The sequence below is a fragment of the Syngnathus leptorhynchus genome, chromosome 13 (genome assembly GCF_054491065.1).
Source record: "Syngnathus leptorhynchus isolate UIUO chromosome 13, UIUO_Slep, whole genome shotgun sequence".
Classification (NCBI taxonomy): Eukaryota; Metazoa; Chordata; class Actinopteri; order Syngnathiformes; family Syngnathidae; genus Syngnathus; species Syngnathus leptorhynchus.
In genome coordinates, this window is record NC_141207.1 from 783,645 (window position 1) to 805,774 (window position 22,130).

General features: G+C 44.7%; 1 protein-coding gene across 2 annotated transcripts; it reads right to left on the reverse strand.

Annotated features, from left to right (window-relative positions):
• Positions 1-814: 814 nt before the first annotated feature.
• Positions 815-21,898, reverse strand: LOC147046778 (carboxyl-terminal PDZ ligand of neuronal nitric oxide synthase protein-like). 2 transcript variants are annotated; one of them, XM_085927851.1, is made up of 13 exons: positions 21,313-21,898; positions 20,964-21,035; positions 13,603-13,695; positions 12,527-12,585; positions 11,692-11,800; positions 11,416-11,557; positions 11,012-11,169; positions 9,753-9,914; positions 8,709-8,874; positions 8,402-8,593; positions 4,639-4,835; positions 4,445-4,569; positions 815-3,546 (listed from the first exon to the last, which is right to left on the reverse strand). In XM_085927851.1, the coding sequence occupies exons 1-13, from the start codon at positions 21,415-21,417 to the stop codon at positions 3,102-3,104; spliced, it is 2,025 nt and encodes a 674-aa protein (XP_085783977.1). In that variant the 5' UTR covers positions 21,418-21,898; the 3' UTR covers positions 815-3,101. The 2 variants fall into 2 exon arrangements, with proteins under 2 accessions (XP_085783977.1, XP_085783978.1); XM_085927852.1 differs by having other exon boundaries at positions 8,402-8,578; positions 21,313-21,897.
• Positions 21,899-22,130: the final 232 nt, after the last annotated feature.

Below are 22,130 nucleotides of genomic sequence, written 5' to 3' on the forward strand. Positions count from 1 at the left end.
TTAGCCGGGTCATAAAATCCTTCCAAACAGATTCATCATGTCTTTTGCGTGACTGGAAGATTAAGTAGCCAAAGTGTTCCTCGAGCAAAACCGTTATTGCTTGAGCCATTCCCTCTCTAGCCTTCTGTTATATGGACAAGCTATTGTGAAAAATCTCCAAAACCCAAATCAGAATGGTCAACATATCAAACCATTTCACAAAATGCAAAAGATTTCCATCATTTTTCTTTTTCCATATCAAGTATGTGGCAAGTACTGGGCCAGTTACACTCAATAATTGAGTTCTGCCAGGTTCTGCCAACCTTGCTGATTTGGTTTGAGCAAAGGCCCTGATTTATTCGCAGGTCATGCATACATTCATTACGTTAAAATGATTACGCGATCAACGTGCTGATTGGATGTGGAAATTACCGGCAGGTAAATCTTCTTTCATTTGTTTCTCTTCCTCACTAAGCAGTATCCTGACTCAACAAACACTCAAACAAGGCTTTGTGAGAGCGTTCCACCTGGGTCATGTAGATGGTGCTACAGCACATTAGAGCGGGGATTTTCAACTGGTTTTGTCCAAGGGTGCACCATTATAACCCAGAAGCAATTCGGGTTATAATGGTGCACCATTATAACCATTATAATGGTTCACTGCTTTGGTGAAATAATGTTTGATTTTGCACCAGAGGAGGATAGACCTATACAGGCTGTATGTCTATTTTTGGGAATCTCAGCTACATTTGATATACTTTGAATGGTTAAATGATGAACAAAATTAGCTGGAAAATAAATCAAGTTTAAATAATTTTATTTTTAAACGTTACAATTTTCCATTTCCGATTGCGCGGACCACTAAAGGGCCGTCGGTTGACAATCACTACATCAAAGCACAATGTTAGGAATAAAATACAAAGGCATTCTGAAAAAGTCAGCGAGCCATCCAAAATAACAGAGATAACGTCACATAAGCCTCAATCCAAGCTGAGAAAAAGACAAACTCAGACCAAATTCAGAATCAAATCTATTTCCACATGTGATACAGAGTACAGTCAGACAAATGATACATTTGGGAAGTAAAACTTAAATATCCAAAATAATCAACAATGTTAAGCACTTTTGTTACACCACAAAAATGATTTCATACAAACATTTAAAATGGACATTAAGGTCATTTTGTTTTTAAGCAGCTCTATTGTTTCTTCATTTATTAGCTTCCTTCATTCTTTATGTAATGTTCAACTCATAAAATTAAAAAAAAGATTCAACACTACAACAACAACAAAAAATGCCGGTTTTCCAAACCACACTACAATACACGCTCATTCATATAAAAAATGGCGTCATCATGAGTACTATTAAAAAAAGTGAGTGCTTCCAAGAAAAAGTCCAAATGGAAAGGTGGCCACTTTATGATTGAAGTATTTGGGTTTTGAATGAGGTCAGCAGCTACTAGAGAGGCTTGAGAGTGGGGCCATAAACCAAAGACCAACTCCAAATGTAAAGGAGCCTCTGGGGAACACAACATTAGGGCTTGGACGCGAACAAAGACCTTTGGCGATGCGGGCAGCTTGCATGACAAAGACACAAACTGAAAATAGACTGAGAGTAGAAAGTGAAACAAAAGTGCCTTTTCTAGAAAGGAGAGAGTCCAGCTCCGCATTCCTTTTATTGAGACGGCCACGACCCTAACAACAGTCGGCTCTGTGTCTTCTGGGAATTTTTCTTAGCTTCGGAGGTCAAAAAGTCCCCAGAGGGACTGTGGCTCACTTTTAGAGGCCACTTATGTACCTCGCTTTGTCATTTTTAGGGCTTTGGAATCGGCTCAACCTTTCCAGGGCTAAAGATGTGAAACAAGGAGCCTACACAAGATAAATGCAAAAATGGAGTGTGCTGCTTTTACATACTGACCCCCCCCCCCCTCCACAGTATACATTTCTGATGTTTACATTAGTATGATCATCTGCAACAAAGTGGCTTCAAATAACTGTTATTTGAAAAATGGATTCATCTGTAGATTATTTGGTTGATTAAGCGACGATCTGATTTTCAAAAATGTTGACATTCCTAACCCTTTATTCAAAAGCGGGATATTTCAAATTGACAGTGCAGAAAATCTGGAAGCTATTTAAAAAAAAAAAAAAAAAAATCATGATTCAGTTAGTGGTTTGAGCTGTCTAAAGCAAAGAAATAAGATTTGAGAAGAGCGCAAATACTTTTTTCCAGCACTCACTCTCATGGACACACAAATCTTGCTAAAACATTCATGAACAGAAAAAAAGGATTGAAGACAACAACCAAATGGCAAACAAATAAATTGAACGATGAAAGAGAAAAATCTCAAGTATAAATCACGATAAATCATTCTTTTTCCCACCCAGGCAAAAGTGGACAAAACAATAGAACAAAAACAACTGATGAAAACAATCACGTCTCTGGTCTGCCGTGTTTGGTATAATGATCATTGCAGCCCCCCCGGGGAATAAAAACAACAAGTCCTCATCAGCTCGGTTGTTATACTTGACATCGATTTCCCTCCTCTCATCAGTCCGTTCCGCTGCCGTGCTCGTTTTTGCAATGGAAAAAAACGTTCAGCCTGAAATTCTTCGCAAAGAAACATCTTCACTCTATTTTGGTCCATTTTGGACTCGAAACAAACACTACAAATACCTTTGTATGTTAGTTTGAGGTTAATTCACATTTTTGTTATTGTGCAATCATGAGGAAAACACTACAAGCATCAAAGTCTGATTTGCTTTTTCTTCTTCTCATGACCTTGCATAAAATTTCTTCATCCTGTTTTTTCCACTCCACTTACACCTTTCAGTCTTGCGTTAGGGGTGACTTCATAATCCAATCATTAAGAATATATGTCAGTAAGAAGTTCATTTATCACCTTCAAAAACAGATCACCTTTACCTTTATTTTGAAATGGACAAAAACTGTCCTGACGTTTTCCAGTCCCGGGAAGTTGGACTCGAAAAGGCTTTGAAATGTTTCAAAAGTAGATAAAAAAATGCTCGTGAACTCACACGTTCCCTTTTCCAAGACATCCTGGAGCCGGATGGACAACAAAGAGTGGTGAGAATCATCCCGCCCGCCCTGGCGTCTTGGACTCAGTCAAAGGACAGCAGATCCGGGTGCGGCTCCGGCTCCTCGGCACCCGCGTGCTCGTTTTTGGCGCTGTCGGCATGGGAGGCCTCCTCGCTCAGGCTTTTAGGAAGAGGATCCTTGTTAATCAGGTCCGGTACAGACGGAAGGAGCTGGCGTTCCTCCGCGTGCCCTCGGCTGGCTTTTTCTGGTGTAGCGCCGCTTCCCTCTATCTCTGACGTTTCGTCAGCAGGCTCACCATCCCGAGCGTCCTCCTCCTCCTCCTTGGTGATGAAGGGCGTCTTTTCGGGCAGGGTGATCGGGGAGGACACGTCTGTGGCATCCGGAGAAGAGACCACTGGGTCAGAGGAAATCATCATGTCCTGCGTGGTCTTTAATGCCCGAGGGAGACGCTTCTTTCCCGACGGCGGCGGCGGGTCAAGCCGAGGGATGGAGTCCAAGGGGAAGTTGCTGAAAGAGGAAACATTTCTTAGTTGAGAGGTCTGTGCCATCTTCTTGTGCAATACAATAATTCTTTTCACCACAGCATTTCAAACAAAGAAGAGGACACTTAAATGCCACTACTGGGTGTCTTAACTCGAAGGGCTCGGCAAAATAATTTGCAATCCATTAATCAAATAAAATAAAAGATAGTCCATGCATCGACGTGACAAGTCACCGGGGTGAAGAACTTGAACAAGAACTTGGCACGCTGCATTGTCATTCTAAATTCCGTCCTCACGTCTTGGCATGTAGCCAAAGGTGCTCCTTGTTGCCGCTCCGTTGTTTGAATACGGCTCGACGGCATCGTCCGCCGCAAATGACAAAATAGCTTTCTGCCATGTCAACGTGCACACGGCAGATTGAGTGCACGCTTGGATGGCTATAGAACGCACTCGCTCCAAAACGCAAACACTGGCAAGCCTTTGTTGTTTTTCATGCTTATTTAAATGTCGGTGAGGGATGTCGCACCGGCCCTTTTAATAAGGTCTTATTGGTGACGTTGTGTAACAGGAAGGCCTCGTGCTCATATTACCACCAACAAACTTTGAAGCGTTCTAATTAGAGCCATTCTGGGAGACTGCCGGTTAAAAATGATTGAAGACGGTGAACTACTTGGCCAATTAAGTTTGCAGCAGGTCAAAGCTTTCGGCTCGCTTGGTCATTTTGGAAGCTTCGTTTTGTAAGCGGCCAGTGATGAGATTATGATTTCTTTTTTGAGTTAAAAGCTGTTGCTGACTTTTTCTGTAAAAAATGTCGAGAAGATTGTTTGGGGAAAATCACTGGTTTTAACACCATAAACTGTCAATCTAAACCTGACAGTAGTACATTTAGTGGACAAAACAATGTCCTGCATATCGCTTCATACCTGTATTGCGAATTTTTAGCAAGTTGGTCCATGCAAGACCACACCTCCCCGGCGTTCATGTTGACCTCGGTGACCCCGATGTCGCCCAGGTGGCTGGATTCCTTCCTCCTCAACAGGTCGTTCATCTGAAATGATGGAAGGAGCGTTCGGACGTCAAGCGCGTGGCTTTTTGTCGTAGCTTGCGCCATACTCACCTTTGCCCCGACGGCCTTGCCTAGATTGATGGCATTTTTCAGCCTCTGCTGGCCTCCGGACGACGGAGAGTCCGAGGCAGCGACGGACAGGTGAGAGTTTGGGGATGCCGGGCTGCTTCTTGCGGAAGGCGGGCCTTGCCTGGTGGTCTGCGTACTCTGTTGCTGGGCAATGGAATTCTCAAACATGCTTTGGTCAACTGCAGAAAGAGAAAGGAGGAGTAAAGTAGCGGCTTGATTGGTGTCAAGCTCGGAGTCATCGCTTCCTCTCGACAACTACCACATCCTCTTACTCGATTGGAGTGGTGAGGACGTTTGGCACTCTGCGCACTCAGCTAGTTGAAGAGACACAATGATTGTCTGTTTTGAAAGATGCCCATTCAAGTTGGCACGCCCCAATGAACATTTGGATGATTTACGGTGCCTTCAAGATGGCTGATTTCGCAAGATGCCGATGCGACGCGATGAATGAGCAAAGACACGAGCAATACATGAGGAGAAACTACATGCACATAACCGACAAACACAATGAGGTGGGAATGAATTGACTGGAGATTTCAAAGCTTACCTCACAGAGAGAAAGGTTTCTCGGAAAGCAGGTCAAAAAAAACACAAAGCGAGCACATTTGAGAGCTTTTCAACCTTCTGAGAAATCAAGCACGTTCACAGAAATGCCCGAACAGGTGAGGCGAGCGTAATGGCTTTGAGTGCAGTCTGGCACAGCACGCGCACGTCTGAGTGATACATTGTCTTGGCCCGATAAAAGGAGGCAAAACATATTGCTGTTTGCAAAAGGGAAGGAGGCGGCCGCAGAATCTGGCAGAGCGGGCCTAACCTTGACGCCGGCCGGTCTGCATGCGCAAGCGTTTCACTTACTGTCCCCAGAGATGGACTAAAGTAGCACATTAGCCGGAGGGCCACGCACGGCAGCAAATGTGCCAGAGGCCCGCTGCGCACGGCCCTTCATGATACCCGCGCTTCAAGGAGATGAGGAAAGAAATACGGGAAGAGAAATCATTGGTTGCACGCATGCACACTTACAGGTTACAAAGAAATGCTTTGTAAACGATTGTCGGAATGAAAAACGAATATTTGAACAATCTCGCCAGTTTCCTTTCAATCTCCCATTCCATTTTCTGTTCCCCAAAGTGTCCGCGGCTCAAAGATCCCAGCGAATCTGCACCCTCCCAATTAGCGCAGAGCAAACTTCTCAAAGATGACACAAATCTACAGCTGCGGAGAACCGTACGAGATAACGTTTCATTTTCCAACGCAAACAAGACACATTGGAAGATCTCGGTTTAGAAATTCTCTTCAACGCAGGCAGCCACAAAGACACTTTGAAGACGGCCTGGCCTGTTACGGGTGGAGCCATGACAGAATCAGAAGTGGGCAGCTGCTGTGGGTGGTCAGGCTTCATCACACAAAAACCCTCTGGCAATCTTAGGCAACACTTAAGCAAGCCACAACATGTAAGCAAGCCTCATCCGGAGGTGAGACTCCATTCCGTCCATTTGAGTTGCTCCCAACCAGTGTCCTAATTGCACCATTGTGCTCGACTCGCTCACAAAATGAATGAATGTTTATTTTGTGTTTGTGTTTTTCCGATGACTTTGAGACGACACTGGCAAACGATGAACCCGGCGGGCACTACGTACAAGACCGAGACATAAAACATCATTTGTATTGCTAATCCTGCTGGCTTTCTTCCCAAAAAGTCAATTTTAATGCCACTATTAAAGAAAAGCTTCATTTCACACTGTTTTATTATCAGCAATAAGTGCGCAATTTAACACGGCACATGAGCTAGCAGAACTGCTGCAGACTAATAAATGAGGGGGGGGGGGGGTTGTGAGTAATGTCCCATTTCAGGGGGAAAATTTACTGCGGCAACTGCGGCATTTTCTCTCCATTGGTCGATTTGCCACAAACGATTCTGCGACGTGAAATACACACTTCGACTGACGGCTGAAGGAACTAACACACAATATAGAGAAGGAGACAAAATGGATTATTGACTGCTTGTGAAATAATCGTTAAGCGGGCTATTTGTGTTCCTTTTTATGGCACAGGTAGTACCTCGGATACATCTGGGCTTGAAATGAAGCGGGATTACTTTGAACGCTCACTAATGGTTCATTTGGTGCACACATCTGCAACGACATTACGCAATTATGGTGAAAAATTACACAATTATGCCAAAGGTTTGAAACTGTGACAGTCAAAGTGGCTCCAATTGATGTTGAGGGTGCCTCAAATGGAATAAAACCGGCTAGACAACTTTGGCTCGTCCCCAAATATCATTTTAAACACGCGTGTTTCAAATTTCAACATGTTTGGCAGTTTCAGCTGCTCTAATCAGCAAAAATTGTTTTATCTCCTGAATCAAAGCAGGAAGCACAAGCTGTGATCCAAAGCCTTTCCAAAGTCCAAAGACTGCCTTCAAACTTGGCTTACTTAAAGCCCACCAACAGAACCTGACCTTAGCTTGGAATCCTCTCAAGACATTAGTAGCGATTGATCTGTTTGATGCAGAACTGCTGACCCAATGAGTTAACTGAGCCACCAACCTTCGGGGCGACATCCGGTGCTTGTTTCTTGTGTGAGAAAATGCACCTGACTGTAATTACCGCCGGAGAAAAACATTGTGATTTTACACTCAGGCTATAATTAAGTCTCGTTGCAAATGCTTCAATGAATTCAAACTTTATTGCCTCGCAATCAACGCCCGACTGCAGTCCGAGAGCACGGACCTTGATAGGGCCGTAACGAGCTACGCTAATTAAAGGCAGCATAACCTCTGATGCCTAATCTCAACAGGCTCCTGCTCTCTGAAACAAATATATCATTACAGCAACTCTGCTTTCATGTCAGTCCCACAAGTTCATCAATCAGCATGAATGATTCAGGCGAGCGCACCGTACTTCTTCGGGCATCAATATTTATATTGCCTACTACCACGGGAGAAACAGTCCCGCGTGTTTGCTCACTAGCGGAGGTCAGGAAAAGTCGTCCCAAGAAAATGAAATGGGATCACAAGGACAGGGATGCAATTTGGCTCCAATTATTGGAGGCGGCCGATCAATAATTTATTCCCTCATTTCATAGTTGACTGTCTGTCAGATCCATCAGATCGCCGGGGAGTGGATGAGCATCTCCAAGGTAGTCAAGAATGCCACGGCCGCTCATTTAATCATTTGGAAGGCAAAGTGACTTTATGAGAGTTCAAGTTAGTTCAAGCTCCAAATCAAACGCTTTGCTCTCCAAAAACAATCTGTAGGCTCAAAATTTAGAAATATGTCGACACCTTCGATGACAACGTGGAAACGATATTCAGGTGGACCTGGTCACGAGAGGTACCCAAATGCTTTGAGTCTGTGACGTATCTTCTCCAGGACGGAAGAAAAACTGTCAAGCTGTTGCTTAGCGTGTTACGTGGCTATTTGGTCTCCGAGGCGCTGCTTGTTAAGAACATTCAGCAGCCCCAGGGTCTCCGCCTCTGTTCCCCAAGCAAAGAACTCCATCACCTCCTCCTCTTCCTCCTCTTCATCACTGTCATCGCTGTTAGACTCGTACTCGGAGACGATGCCCGACTCTCGAAAACTAGCAAAGTCCCAGCGGCTCGGCTCTAACTCCGCTGCGTCTTCGGGCGTCTCCGTCACCTCGGGCTTGCTGCTTTTGAGCGGAGGGGGAGGCGAGGAGGAGGAGGGAGGTGGCCGAGGCCCTGGGAGAAAACATTCCAATTGGAGAACATCTTGGTCCCTACCTAGCGGGCTTCCCAGATTCCCATTGGAAGATGCAAATGCATTGGCGGCCCCGTCGGCGCTGCAAAGCTGGGGTAGGTCGATGGCTGACACCTCCGGTTCGGGCGTCGTTGGGTCGCAGATTACCGGGGCCACCGTGGACCGGAAGGTGATCTCCAACAAACTGTCCTGGGATCCCGCTGGCAAGTAAACAACTAAGATCAGATGACAATAAAAAATTCTTTTCATGGAGACATGAATTGATTTTTGAAACTATAAGCGTGTCGCATATGCTTAAAGATTCCTCAATATTCTGCTCGTTTGACTTACTTGAGCCAGGTCCGGTGATCTTGCTCTCCAGTTCCTGCATCTGCTTGACCAGGAGCGAGATGTGCTGCAGCAGGTCTTTATTCTGCAGCAGCAGCTGGTGAACACGAGCCTGCGCCTCCACCCGAGCCGTGGCCTCTGCACTCAGCTGGTCTTTCAAGAGGTGAACCTTTGCGGCAAGAGAAAAAGATTCCATTTTGACGCATGATGTTCACTTTTGGATTCTAGCGGGGTGGAGCCCGGCAACAACCGAACGGCCCATTGCTCTCGAGACCTGTCTGCTTTTCTGGCGCCGCCAAGAAAATATAGCCGCAGCGGCTCCGCTTTCTCTCTTAGCTCAGGCGCTGCTTTTTTATTCCGACACGCTCTTGTGCAATGTTCGACTTTACTGCAGGAGTTGCAGATGGATTTTTAGCGTTTAGGCATTTTGCGTTCTTGTTATACTTTGGTGTCCCCTCATCCATCTGTTTGGTCACTGTGGCGTACCCTGCGCTATCACGGACGATCCCAGCTGTTGCTCTAAATGAGCCGCAGATGTTTGATGCTCTTTTGAGGGACTGCGCTCAGAAGGCAGATTAACGCAGTTAACTAACAAACATAAATGACAAATTAAAACAAGAAATATTTACGGCCCATCAATGGATGGTGTCACGATGTCGGCGGGCATCAACTCATTCTACCGTCTGCTGTCGTTCTACATCCTTAAGGAGTGGAAATTATTTACTGAGACTATACAACGAAAATTTCAGATTTTTGCATAATTTTCAGGTCATAACAACAGCATAATGCCTCAAGAATTTCGGGGGGAACCTTTTTGCTCTTGATCCTGATTTAAAAAGGTGCTTTTACAAGTGTCAGCAAAGCCAGCAAGCTTAATAATGTTTTCATTTGGGACTTTTGCACTTTTGTTGAGTGATATAGTGATCACGCCATCCCTGTGCCCAAACAGAAGAAAAAAAAATCAATGAGGTGATTCGAAAAGATCAATAAAGGCCAGGCTTGGGTTGTGAAAGCAATCACATCATTCCCCAAATGTATCAAAGGCACCTGCGCCACGGCCACTTGTGTCTGCTGCTGTTGCTGCTGAAGCTGCTGCTGGAGAAGTTGGATCTGATGGTGAACAGACAAGGGCGTGGCGGGCGAGAGCATGCTGGACGCCGGCAGCAGCAACCTGGGGCTGGACATCAGCAATGAGGCTTCTTGGGAAATCTGCCCACGACAAATTCACGGATTAGCTGAAAACAAGAATCTTCAACCGGCTAAGCGGTCACGTTATCAAAACAAGTTGACTTGTCATGACAGAAGTGTTAGATCGTAGCTGGAGCTCACTTTGGTCGTGTGCACACTGGAATCATTACAAATAATTGATGGAGTTTGCAAATTAAATATTCAAACTTACAGCCTTGAGACACACACACACACACACACACGTATATAAACTAGCTGCAAACCCCTCTGCTCTCATGATCTGCTTCTTGCAGAGAGGCTCACAATAAATCAGTTAAGCCATAGAGCGGCTAGGAATCAAGTTGTGCCGAATTTTAGCAAATGTAAATAAACAAGAACTACCGTGATTTGGTTTTTGAACACCCCCACTGAGGAGATGGCTTAATGACGCCAGATGAGTTTCAAATTCTATTTCAAGGCATCTGGCAAATGATCATTTCATGATGACAGAAAATTCTTATCAAAAGTGTGAGCATCAGAAACGGAGAAAATAGGTCACTGCAGTAACACTGCAAGGAAGAAAAAAAAATAAATAAAGACGAGCAACAGCCGAGTGCTCACACCAACAGCAAACACCACAATAAGCAAAATGGCATCCATTCCTTTTCGGCTCTGCTATACGTGAGATCGCCTCTTCGTGAGAAAATGTTTTCCAGTGAGCCAAAGTCCGATGAATGCTAAGGTATCTGCGGGGCTCATAAATAAGATATTTCCACTGCATAGATATTTCACATTTGTTTTAACTTTCAATGCCTTCAAAAAAGAAAAGAGTGGTAAGGACGTAAGCTGCAGATAATCGTGAATTGTGATGTGCAGCAGCAGCAGCTTTGCCGCTTCAGGCTAAGCATCCTGACTCGACTCGTGGAAATCCAAAGTAGGACGGATGCCCATTGTAATTGGACTACAGGGCATGCACGGACAGTTCAATGGGAGCTCGAGTGAGTTTGACGTGCCATGCGAGGAGAAAACCAGGTCATGAACATTGAGCATTTTTCAAACGGGCTTGCTGCGAAATGTCAGGATAAACCTAAGCACCAAGTCCCCAAAAGAAATGTGCAAATCTGCACTTCTTTTCCTACATTCTTGTCTGAGTGGTTGAGCTCAGACGTCTTGGCGGTGGCATCCAGATCGGTCACTCCTCGGTTCACATTGAGCTCCTCGGACACCGGCGGCTGGTTGCTCTCATCCGCATCGATGTCCGTCTCCTCGGCGACCGTCGTCGTCTTCTGCGCCGAGCCTGGGCCGAGTAAAAGACACACACACACGGGTGGATGAGCACGCACTCCTGCACGCATACATGGAGGCATGAGTATGGATGCAGCCACACATGGAGGGACACAAGGCAAAAAAAAACTAATCATCCATTAGTATAACACTGATACTCAAACTATTTCCGCCCGCGTCTAAGAATGATGGGACATGTAGTCCGACTATCCCAAATCTGCCGTCAGACCCAAAATGCGTTGTTTGGTGTTGCTCTTACCTATGACGGAGGAGTCGTCTGCATTCTTTTCACCGTGGCCGTCGGCCTGGCTGTCTTTGCTCAGCTGCGTGTTCTTCAGACTCAGTTTGTGACAGACCTCAAATGCCTGACCGACAGTGCGGACGATGCGCATGGCCTGACTCTGTTGACCGAGGACAAAAACAGAGATAATAATGGCCCCGGTCATTCTTTTCCAGAAAACGGAATCGAATACTAATGACTAATTAGTGCACTAATTAGTGCAGTTGAAAATTTGAAGACAGGTTTCTCACCCACCTTCTTCTTGGACTTGAAAACATTACAGCGGAAGACATTGCTGTGCCCATCTCGGGCAATGTAACTGAAGATCTTTAAATCCTGCGAGTCATGAGACACATAGAAAATTCTGAAAGACAAAAAAAAAAAAAGACAATTCAATTACGCATCACTTAAAGGAAACAAATTCCATGACCTTCATTTAGAGAACCGGCCTTCCGTTTTGCAAATGAAGTCAATGATGGAGGAAAAAGCAAGTCAAGAAAGATAATGGCAAACACAAGATGACAAAGTTCACTTTGAGAAATGTCATTCTTTAATGTGTGGGAAGTGATTTGACCTGATCAGGGCCATTTTAGCCGATTAAGTAAGGTATCGAGGGGGCCAATTCTGGGTCTTTAGAATCCTGGAGAGAACACTTTTCATGTGTGCTATGATCGCATTCCAATTTGAAAATCTGATCCACAGAGGCAAATTAGAAATAGGACATCAATGAGTGTGTGTTTTGCTTGTTAAGCTGTTGTGACAGTTAACAGAAATTAAATGCTTGGATGCGTGGGAGAGTTCCTTGGCAACCCTCATCGGGCTTTCAGAATCTCAAGCTGAGGCCGTGTACTTCTTAAATTAAGGAAGGTAGGCAAAATGTGATCATGGAGAACATCAACTGCTTTGCCGAGGTCAACAAACAAGCAGATTCCAAACACGTCACACTGCTTGCTCACGTCTGATATGGATGGCAGAGAGCCAGGCAAGAAAAAAATGAATGGCTCCTCAAGTTGGTGTCAATTTGTGCTCGCAGAAGTCAAGTGCTCACAAAATGTGCTGGGATGGCGGAAAAGATATTTGAGCGTCTTACCTGTAAATGGGGTCCTGCATCACCATCATTTTATTTTCATCCCACATCCACTCCTTTTTCTGTATTATAAAGAAACTAAGCATTAGGACGGCTGGAATCAAAGTTCAAACTTTAGAAACGCAACACTTCAATTTCAATTCAAGTGCATCCAAGAAAAAAAACAAAAACGAAAAAATAAAAAACAGCTGAGTTATGATAGTAGCAATTCCATCAGCTCTACACTGCTCAGTGATGGTCTGGCGAGGCATTTCCATGGAGGGACGAACAGACCTCTACAGGCTAGAGAACGGCAGTCTTATTTCCATCAAAAGATGTGGCTTCCTTTTGTTCCTGAGACATTAAATTGGCCATATCAGTATAGATATCCAAATATTAAAATCTGATGTGTTCCTTTCATTTTTTTAGCAGTGTATTTAAACATTGTGTTTAATTCCTGCAGTCGAGCGGCCCCACCCTTGAATACCCAAAAATTGGAGTATAATTGATGGCCAATGAAATGGGAAAAATATAATAACACACGCGAGTTGGGTGGCATTTGCTGCTGATGCTCTCAAGTGAAATCATCCCAAATATTGATCTCCGAGCGGTGCGCCACACACACGCGCCCGCGAACCCGCACACTCATTTCCCTTGTCAGTCCGCCCTTTCGGGAGTTTAATGTCACGCTAAAATGTCAATGGAGGAATTATTTAGATTGATTCCTATCTCTTTAAGCTTTGTTGACTCAATATTTCAATCATTGCTATCTTTAGTCCGTCATCGCACTGGGACTTGGAGATGAAGTCTTGGAGATGAGCTCCGGACCGCCGGTTGACATTTGAGCTGCCGGACGCCGACGGCCCTTCCGTGTGACACAGATATTGCGCCTTGAAAACAATGAAGCGCTTTCACCCGGCTCAACCTTCATGAAACCAATATTTTCGATCAAAATGACTCTAATTAGGAAGAATTTGCAGGCTTAGCGCGTCTGAGCAGATGACGTTAAAAAAAAAAAAAGAACTATTGCGGGTGAAGCCGGAGAGCAACGCTTAACGTGCTTGAGGAGCATATGGAAAATCATGAGAAGTGTCACTTACTTTTTTCTTTTTTCTCAAGGAGACCTTGACGCCCTCCACAGACACCATGATGCTGACCTTTTTCTTTTTGATGTTTTTCACCTTGAACTCATACTGCAGAGAGAAGAGACATAGACATGAAGATTGCTTCTGTAAATCCTCTTGAGCGAAGGACAGAACACAAGAAAAGAATCCCCAAAATGTTTTGATGCAATGTATATTGTTACACCGAGTGGCCTAGGCGCATCAGTCAGAACAAGCCGCGTTAACAAAGAAAAATGGAAGACTAGAAGGAATTTGAGGGCAGCGAGAAAAGGCATGGCTGAAAAGGGAGCTTAAGACCGAAGTGGTTATCAAATCTCTGGGCTGACTGTCATCACGTCTTGTTAAGTAGAATCGTTGTGGATGTATTGAGAGTGGCAGTCGTGACGCGCTTATTCTCCATGGCTAGCAACTACTTGTGTACAAAGGGCCTCAAAACCTCCTCCTCGTTTCTCATGCGTCGTATACATGTATACATATACTCGTATATACGTATACACATATACACGTGCACATACGTGTGCATATACACATGTATGCACGGATACACGTTTGCATATACATATGCACTTACACATACCCAAGTATACATATAAATGTATACATTTACACATATTCATATACACATTTTTATATACGCATATAGTACATATACACATGATTAAAAAACGCATATAGTACATATACACGTATACATATACACATACATATATACACGTACATATACACGTAAATATACAATATAAATTATAATTGTTATTATTATCAATGGCGGCTCGGTGACGCACTAGTTAGCACGTGCGCCTCACAGCTTAGGAGGGTGCGGGTTCAATTCCACCTCCGGCCCGCCCTGTGTGGAGTTAGCATGTTCTTCCCGTGCCCGTGTGGGTTTTCTCCGGGCACTCCGGTTTCCTCCCACATCCCATAAACATGCTTGGTAGGCTGATTAAAGACTCGAAATTGTCCCTAGGTATGTGTGCGAATGGTTGTTCATCTCTGTGTGCCCTACGATTGGCTGGCATCCAGTTCAGGGTGTACCCCGCCTACTGGCCGATGACTGCTGGGATAGGCTCCAGCATGCCCGCGACCCCCGTGGGGACAAGCGCTATAGAAAATGGATGGATGGATTATTATCAATGAATCTTGAATGTTGTTTTTGATAGAATAAATGTTGATACAGTCCTTTCTATTGTCGTTTAGTCATTCACAAGTGACTTGTATAATTAGCTGATTGGTCTGTTCTCGTCGAGCAAAGTTAAAAAAACAAAACAAAACAGCTGTTAGCAGAAGTTCTGTGCATTGTGCCAGCAACCACGAAAGCACTTTGATTGTAGCTCTTGTAAATATTTTAGTATCAGGTTGTAATGTTAAGCACTTACGACGTTCTTTAAATTTCTCAACCTATAAAAGCACCAGGAGGTGTTCTTTAATTTACTCCGAATGAATTAACCGAGACAAGAAGGAGTAAATGTCACAATAAATAGGAGTCAAGGAACAATCCAAATAATAGTGAGACATTACGTGTCCACGAGCTTCAAGGGATAGCCAACAGATGTTAGTCCGAGCCAACTTTTCACGCTATCTGACTTGCAGTATCTACTGAAATTGACTTTGCCAATATTACTGCCAGTTGTAGATCATATCCTCGCATCGTCCCCATGCTTTAGCCACTACAGTGCAATTCCGCTAACTAAGAGATATTAAATGTGATATTGGAGCCCTCCGGAGAACATAATGTGCTGCGCTGAGGCATCGCAGAGTATGCCGCCGCTCAAGTAATATTGGACTTTGGGGCAGGCCATTGCTGAACCTTAAAAACAAAGTATTGTCTTAGTTGAGCAAATAATGAAGATTTCAATCCTAATAACAAGGCAAGACATCGTCATTGAATGCATTTCACATACAAGCAAAGGCCGTTAAGTGTGACGTTCATTGCACATTTGCAATATGTGGAGCGACACGGGCGGAACAGCCATTTTGTCGGCTTGATCTGAAAGGGGCAGTGGCCGGAAGCTAATCCCTCATCGGGACAAATTATCCAGAGTCCCTGCTGAGATGGCGGATTAGTAGTTTATGGTGCGGCATACCAGAGGCTCACTTCTGTGATCAGTCGTGTTTGGTGGAACATACAGTATATGTACTGGATGTTGACAGGCAATATTGAACAAGAGGGATTGATGTACTCACCGACCCCCTCAAATCTGATCCATTTACTGGTTCTGTTTTTGTTTTCCAAAGCAAACACAAAATCTAATCAATTAGCTTTCATGATGGTCTACAGATATCAGAATAATGACTGTGGAGAGACTGAAATCAAACAATTATTCTTAAACAATGGCTTACTGAATTAAAATTGTTGTCGATTAATTTGAGAATATAGACTAATCCATTACTTTTGACCCCTTTAAAGTGAAGCATTTGGGTTTGACTCAAATCACAAGGGTGGCTGTGCATCTACGGAAACATGAAGATTTCCATTTGACTCATGTCGGCAGTATTTGCAGATGCAGGTGTGTTGTTCTTCCATTTCCCCCTTCCTGAAATAACACAAACACGCACAACACTGAAGCCGCCCGGTATCTCAACATAGCAAAAAGGGTGAGCGCTAATGTTGACATCATCCACATGTGGCATTCAACCAAAACATGACCTATGTAGGTGGACCCACGACACAAGATTCCAGAATATCTAGTACTACATAGTACTTCGCATACGCGTGACCTTGGGCAGGACGACTGCACTTGCCTGCTCTTTTACTTTTGAAAACACACACACACTATCTTGGATGAGTCACAAATAACCAGCGTAACTTGGTCCGTTCCACAAACTTGAGAAGGCCATTTGGGGCCTGAAACCGCCCCTGGGGTGATGAGCGTCGGGCATCCTGATGCAATTTCATCTTGCTGCTGTGCAAGGCCGGACAAGCCGCAGTATGAGGGAAATCGGACCTTTTTGCAAGAGTATCTTTGATGTTTTTTTTCAATACAAAATTTATTTGGCTTTTTTTCAATACTGTGCCTGGGTGGTCTTCATTTTGTGCATTACGGATTGCGCCACCCCCTCGTATTAGAACCACTGCTCTAGACAGATGAGCAACACAAAATTAAAAAAAAATCCTTTGAATCATCGTGTAAAGACGTCAATTCACCAAATGTATGATTCATTCATTGTCATCATCTTTCTTTAAATGGCATCTGCCTATTTTCTGGAGCCGTCCTTTGGGCAAGAGGCGGCGGCGTACACGCTGGGACTGGTCGACAGCCAATCGCAGGGCATGAAAACGTCTTCCAATTACAGCTCAAGTAATATCGAGGGAGCCGCATTTGCAGGCGAGCTGGACTCTAAAAGTTTATACACAATGTGGCAGAGGATAAAGTCGGGCCCACAGCAGCCGCGTTCCGCTTAATGAAAGTGTCTGTGAAGAGGAAACGCTTCTATTAAAACCAGAATGGAAAGCAACGTAATTCCATCCTACTCGCTCACACGCAGGCAGGAACGCTATCAGCCAGCCGATCATGCAATTTCTTGAGCTCCTTTCATCCGCCTTGGTAACAATTTGTGTTGTGATATTCTCACGGGGTTCCGATGCATATAAAGAAGATGATGACAGCCGATGCGATCGCTGTTCCAGCCGCAAGAGCGATTTGGCATTCGGATTTGTAAAGAACACATTGGTGATGTAAGCAACTTCATATTGTGCCCTGGGTGCTGTGAAATGAATATTCATGACAGAAAGTCACATGATTGTCCATCATTAACATAATGATCACGTGCAGCACCTTTTATCACATCGCAACTGTCCCAAGACGGGAACCACATTTAGGCAACTTCAAGCTCATGTGAAAAAGTCTTTCATGAGTTCCGAGTTCATGTTTACACATACAGTCGTTAATTTGGTCCAAGGCAAGACTTGCCTCTGCAGTAGCTAAGTAAGTTAGTCATGTTCCGGGAACTGGAGACAGTCCCTGAAGAAAAAAAAAAAATGTTGCTGGCAGATTGATCTGAGCTGTCTTCTGGGCCAGTTTCCACAGCATCTATCTTGAAGGTGACTTGAGCACGACTCGCTTCACTTCCTCAGCGCCGTTCAGGATAGCAAAGCATGTAAACCCACCAAATAGGCTTGGTGAAATCTCCACACAGCTACACCTTGAAATCCCGCTGCAGGCGGGAAAGTCTCCGAGGTGACAGCTCAGCAATGGTAACCGTGGCTAGGTATAGTCCAAGCAAGGGGGGGGGGGGATTGAGCAACAATTGAAACGGCGGCTGCCGCGTTGCCCCGTGCAAAGACGGCACGGATAAAGATATGAATGGGATGGAAAAATCCAAAGGAGGCGGAGGAACGGGAAGCGGTCCCAGATGAAAAGGAGGAGGGGGAAGAGCGAAGGGGCTAGACGGCAAAGAGGGGGTCTTACAAAAACAGATTAGGGCGACAGAAGATTGGAGTCAAGCATATTGAGGAGGAGGAGGAAAAGCCAAAGATGAGAACGAGGCACTTGAGAACGAGGCACTTGTGAAAGATGCGAGGGAGGTGATGCAAACAAAAAGCTAACAAAGAAAGTAGCTCCTTTTTATCCATTGTAAATTTGACACTCGTTCCTCTCTTCCAAATTGTGTTTTCCAATGAAAGCTCAGACTTCTTTCTTCATTTGGTCCTTTAAGAAGTGATCCGATTTGTCGGACACCCGCTGAGTGACTCAAGTGCCTGAGAACAACTCCAATCGTGATTTGGCAGCAGACTGTCAAAGTCAAATTAAATCAATGTGTCGGCAGGGGCGCAAGTCTTGCTGAAAGTTAGAGAAATAATCGGATTGACATCTTGTCCTCATAAGAATGTACAACCTTTGAAAAAGTCAAGAGTTACTATATATTATTTCATTTGGAATATTTGTATCTTTCAGTTTGAAGTTCATTGAGTGCCCCCTTTCTTTAATCAACGCTGCATTTTGTTAGTTTAAGACATCAAGCAGGAAAAAATGAAATTGCTCGAGGGATGTTTGAGGAAAAGGAGTAAAGAGGAAGTGTAGTGCAGTTATGTGTCCTGACAGTTGGGCTCGTCGTTCCGTGCGTACTTGAAGTCGGACGATGCCGAGTGTTATCTCAATGCGCTTGTCGCCGCAGAAGCAGCACGAAGGCGGGGCTTCGTGATTTGGGCTTGGACTCAACTGAAGCTCCCAGGACCAAAGTAACTTTAAGGGGAAAATCAAATGAGGTTGGCATCTCCATTAATTTGAGCTGGCCGACAAGGCCTCCTGTGGGTTCTCCGAAGGAGAGCCGTGAATCACTCGAGGTTTAATTCAGCCACTGATGAAAAGCAGGAGAATTGGACAGGTTGAAGAAATTGTAGTACGGTGCCAGGCAAAGTGGCTGCGAGTGAAAAGGATGAAAAGGGGGAGAGAGAATGGAACAGAATGGAAACGGAGGTTGAGATCAGGTGAGAGACTCACTGCTGATTGATATTCTTCAACTTCACAAGCCAAACTGGACAAGACGTGCGTGGTTTTTATATGCGGTGATGAATAAAAATTCATTAGTCACGTTAATGTCACAGGTGCTCAACAACAAAACAAAATGTAATTACAAGAATAGTCTCGATGCAGATCAGTGTTGGTATTTTCTTGCTCATCTACGGAATATTTCCACAACAGCGGACTATCTGACAACAATGTACCGTAATTTTTTAACTATAAGTCGCTCCGGAGTACAAGTCGCACCAGCCATAAAATGCACAATAAAGTGAAAAAAAACATATCTAAGTCTCAGTCGCATCGGAGTATAAGTCGCACTTTTGGGGCAAATTTATTTGTCAAAATCCAACACCAAGAACACACATGAACCAGCAACAACAGGCTAAACGATATGGTATGCTAACGTGACGTATACACGAGGAGCTGAGAACGAGCCTGAAGTAACATTCAGAGTTATTCAAATAAGTATTACATAAGACGTTTATCAAACCATCTGTGTCACTCCAATTCATTAAATCCATCAATCGTCCTTTATCTAAACATTGCCGCGTATGCGCCGCACCGCTGACATCGGACTCGTTGTAAGTTGCATTTCTAATTATTCCACAGACCCATATAACAATATATAAAGTATATTTCAAACAACTATCATATAACATATACTTTAATTTTTTTTGAGCAGTGTATATACAGGAGTACACGACACAACAAATGACCAGAATTTTCCATTGGGGTGGAATCCCTAGTGTTTTCCCGCACATTTCCTCTGTAAACAAGCATCAATCAATCTAAAAGAAAATCTCCCATGCAACCAAGTTTGCATGCATAGCTGATGAAACGGCACTCGGATACGAAAGGGCCAAACACGCCACACAGCTCGGGAGTTCTTTCCTGCTTTGCGATGGCATTGCTTTGCTATCAGTAGCCTGCTCACAGGTGACTCATGCATGCAGTGAACAATGACAGCACACACGGAAAGGTTGCCAGGTTACCAGGACTGACGGGGCACAAATATTCTGGAAGTCAGATAAAAATCTTACAGAGGATGCATGACACCAATGTCTTCCACACTGTCTACTGTTTGTTTATTGTTAGTGTATCTTCCTTCCCAAGTTAGATTCCCGTGGTTTCCCGCCATTGTGTTTTCAGGCCAGCGTCAGAGCGTTTTCACACTGGACGAGCCAAACCGAAGCTCCCTTTCCTGCCCGCAGCAGCTGCCATGGCAGCGCACTGGGAGGTCCACCTTCAGAGGTGCCGACCAGAACATTTGCAAAAGGGAAAAAGAACATTTGGAGTCTTTTGTCACGCACGTGTTCCGGTGTGACCGCTGTGCTGGAATGCACATAACGCCACCACACGTATGGACAATGACGAGGCCATCTTTATTAGATTGGAATTGGAATTTGTGTGCTTCTAAAAACTCTGAAACAAAAAGTGATGAGCCGAAATGAGGAAAATGTTTGCGAGCATTTTCTGCTTCTCACAAACCAGCGCATCAAAAAGGAGCATCTAAGTGCACTGGCAACCAATCCAGTTAAACAATGCAAAGTCAAACGTTGCCAAGTTGGCACTCATTAAGTGTAGTTTGGGAAAAAGGCATCAATCTTGCAGTCTGCACAGCTGGGCTTCAAGAGAGATCACACCTCGCTGCACTGCACCATCAAAAAGAGCAAGCCATTCTCAACACTTGACATTAGTCAATGAGTGGTGCAAGTTACAACCCAACGCGTCTGGACTGACTTTTTTAAAAAAAAAAAAATTTTTTTTGAAAAAAAAGTCAATTCACCCAGTTTATGAGGTTTTTAATAGTGAGTAACAGTTTCAATTGCACGGTCTTGTTTGCAGAGAAAAGTATAGCAGAGGCAATTTGCTTACCCTTATTCGTCTCATTGCAGCCACGATCTCCACTCGACTGCCCGGTCGTGTCACATCCAGGCTGCCGATGTACTGCGAGGTTGGTGGCAGCAACACAAAACGGAGCACATCAATCATCCATTTTCACACCATCATTGACAACATTGACCCAAATCTTTGAAGATGCTTGTGTAAACAAAGGTAGTTCTTAAATATACTCCGCTGGCGTTCATCGTTTCTTTTCAAACACCGGAACAGAGAAAAAAAACATGCACAAACACAAAAGTAAACAACTTTTGTGGTGTTCAGGGAGGTGCTATTACACTTTAGTCAAACGAGTAGGACTTTTTCGTTCCACTTGAAAACATACCTTCGCCTCGAAGTTGATTCCATGCTGGAAGGCTTCCTCGTTGTGTAGCGGGATCCTCAAATCGTGGCCATCATCCACCAGGTTGTATTTGCTCTTCACGGGCATTTTTTTTTTTTGAACTCCGCAGTCAGAGGGGAACTACACTAATCAAGACGTCGGTGCGGACAGGAACCAAGTCCAAATCCGGTCAGCGCATGTCTCTCCTCGCCTTCGTCCGTGCCAGCATTGCAGCGGCGGCGCCTCACCGCTTTCGACAGCCAGCGCTTTCCCCGCAAATGTCTTGCAGCGGGCGGCACACGGCGCACTGGCGCGCTCCAAAGACTCCAACAAGTCAGTTCAAGGTTTGCAAATACAACAAGGCACAGCAGGCATCCGGTTGTTACTTGGAGTGTGCAAGTCAAAGGCGAGTCCTGCCTCCCGTGCGAGTGGCTGCCGAGCTCCCCCCCACCACCCGTGTTGGGAGGGAGCGATCGAGCCGTAGGTTCCGTCCTGCCATTCCAGCGGTTTCCATTCGCGCAAACCCACCGCGGCTTGTCTCTCTGGAGGAGGGGCCCCATTTGTGATACCTGCCCCCTTTCCTCCTGCGCTCACGCAACGACGTGCACGAGGAGAACCGGAATTTTCCCCTCCAGCAGAAGGAGTGGCTTCTTGCAGCTCCGGGCTAAACTTTGCCTTGCCTCTTAGTGGCCAAAGGTAATCCACTACTAAGCACAGTTATTACCTGAGGATTGTCTGAGTTAGGGTTGCAGATGGCGATAATGGCACATCCAATTTATTAGCAAAGACAATCCAATCATTTTCAAATGGGCTGAAAGTGG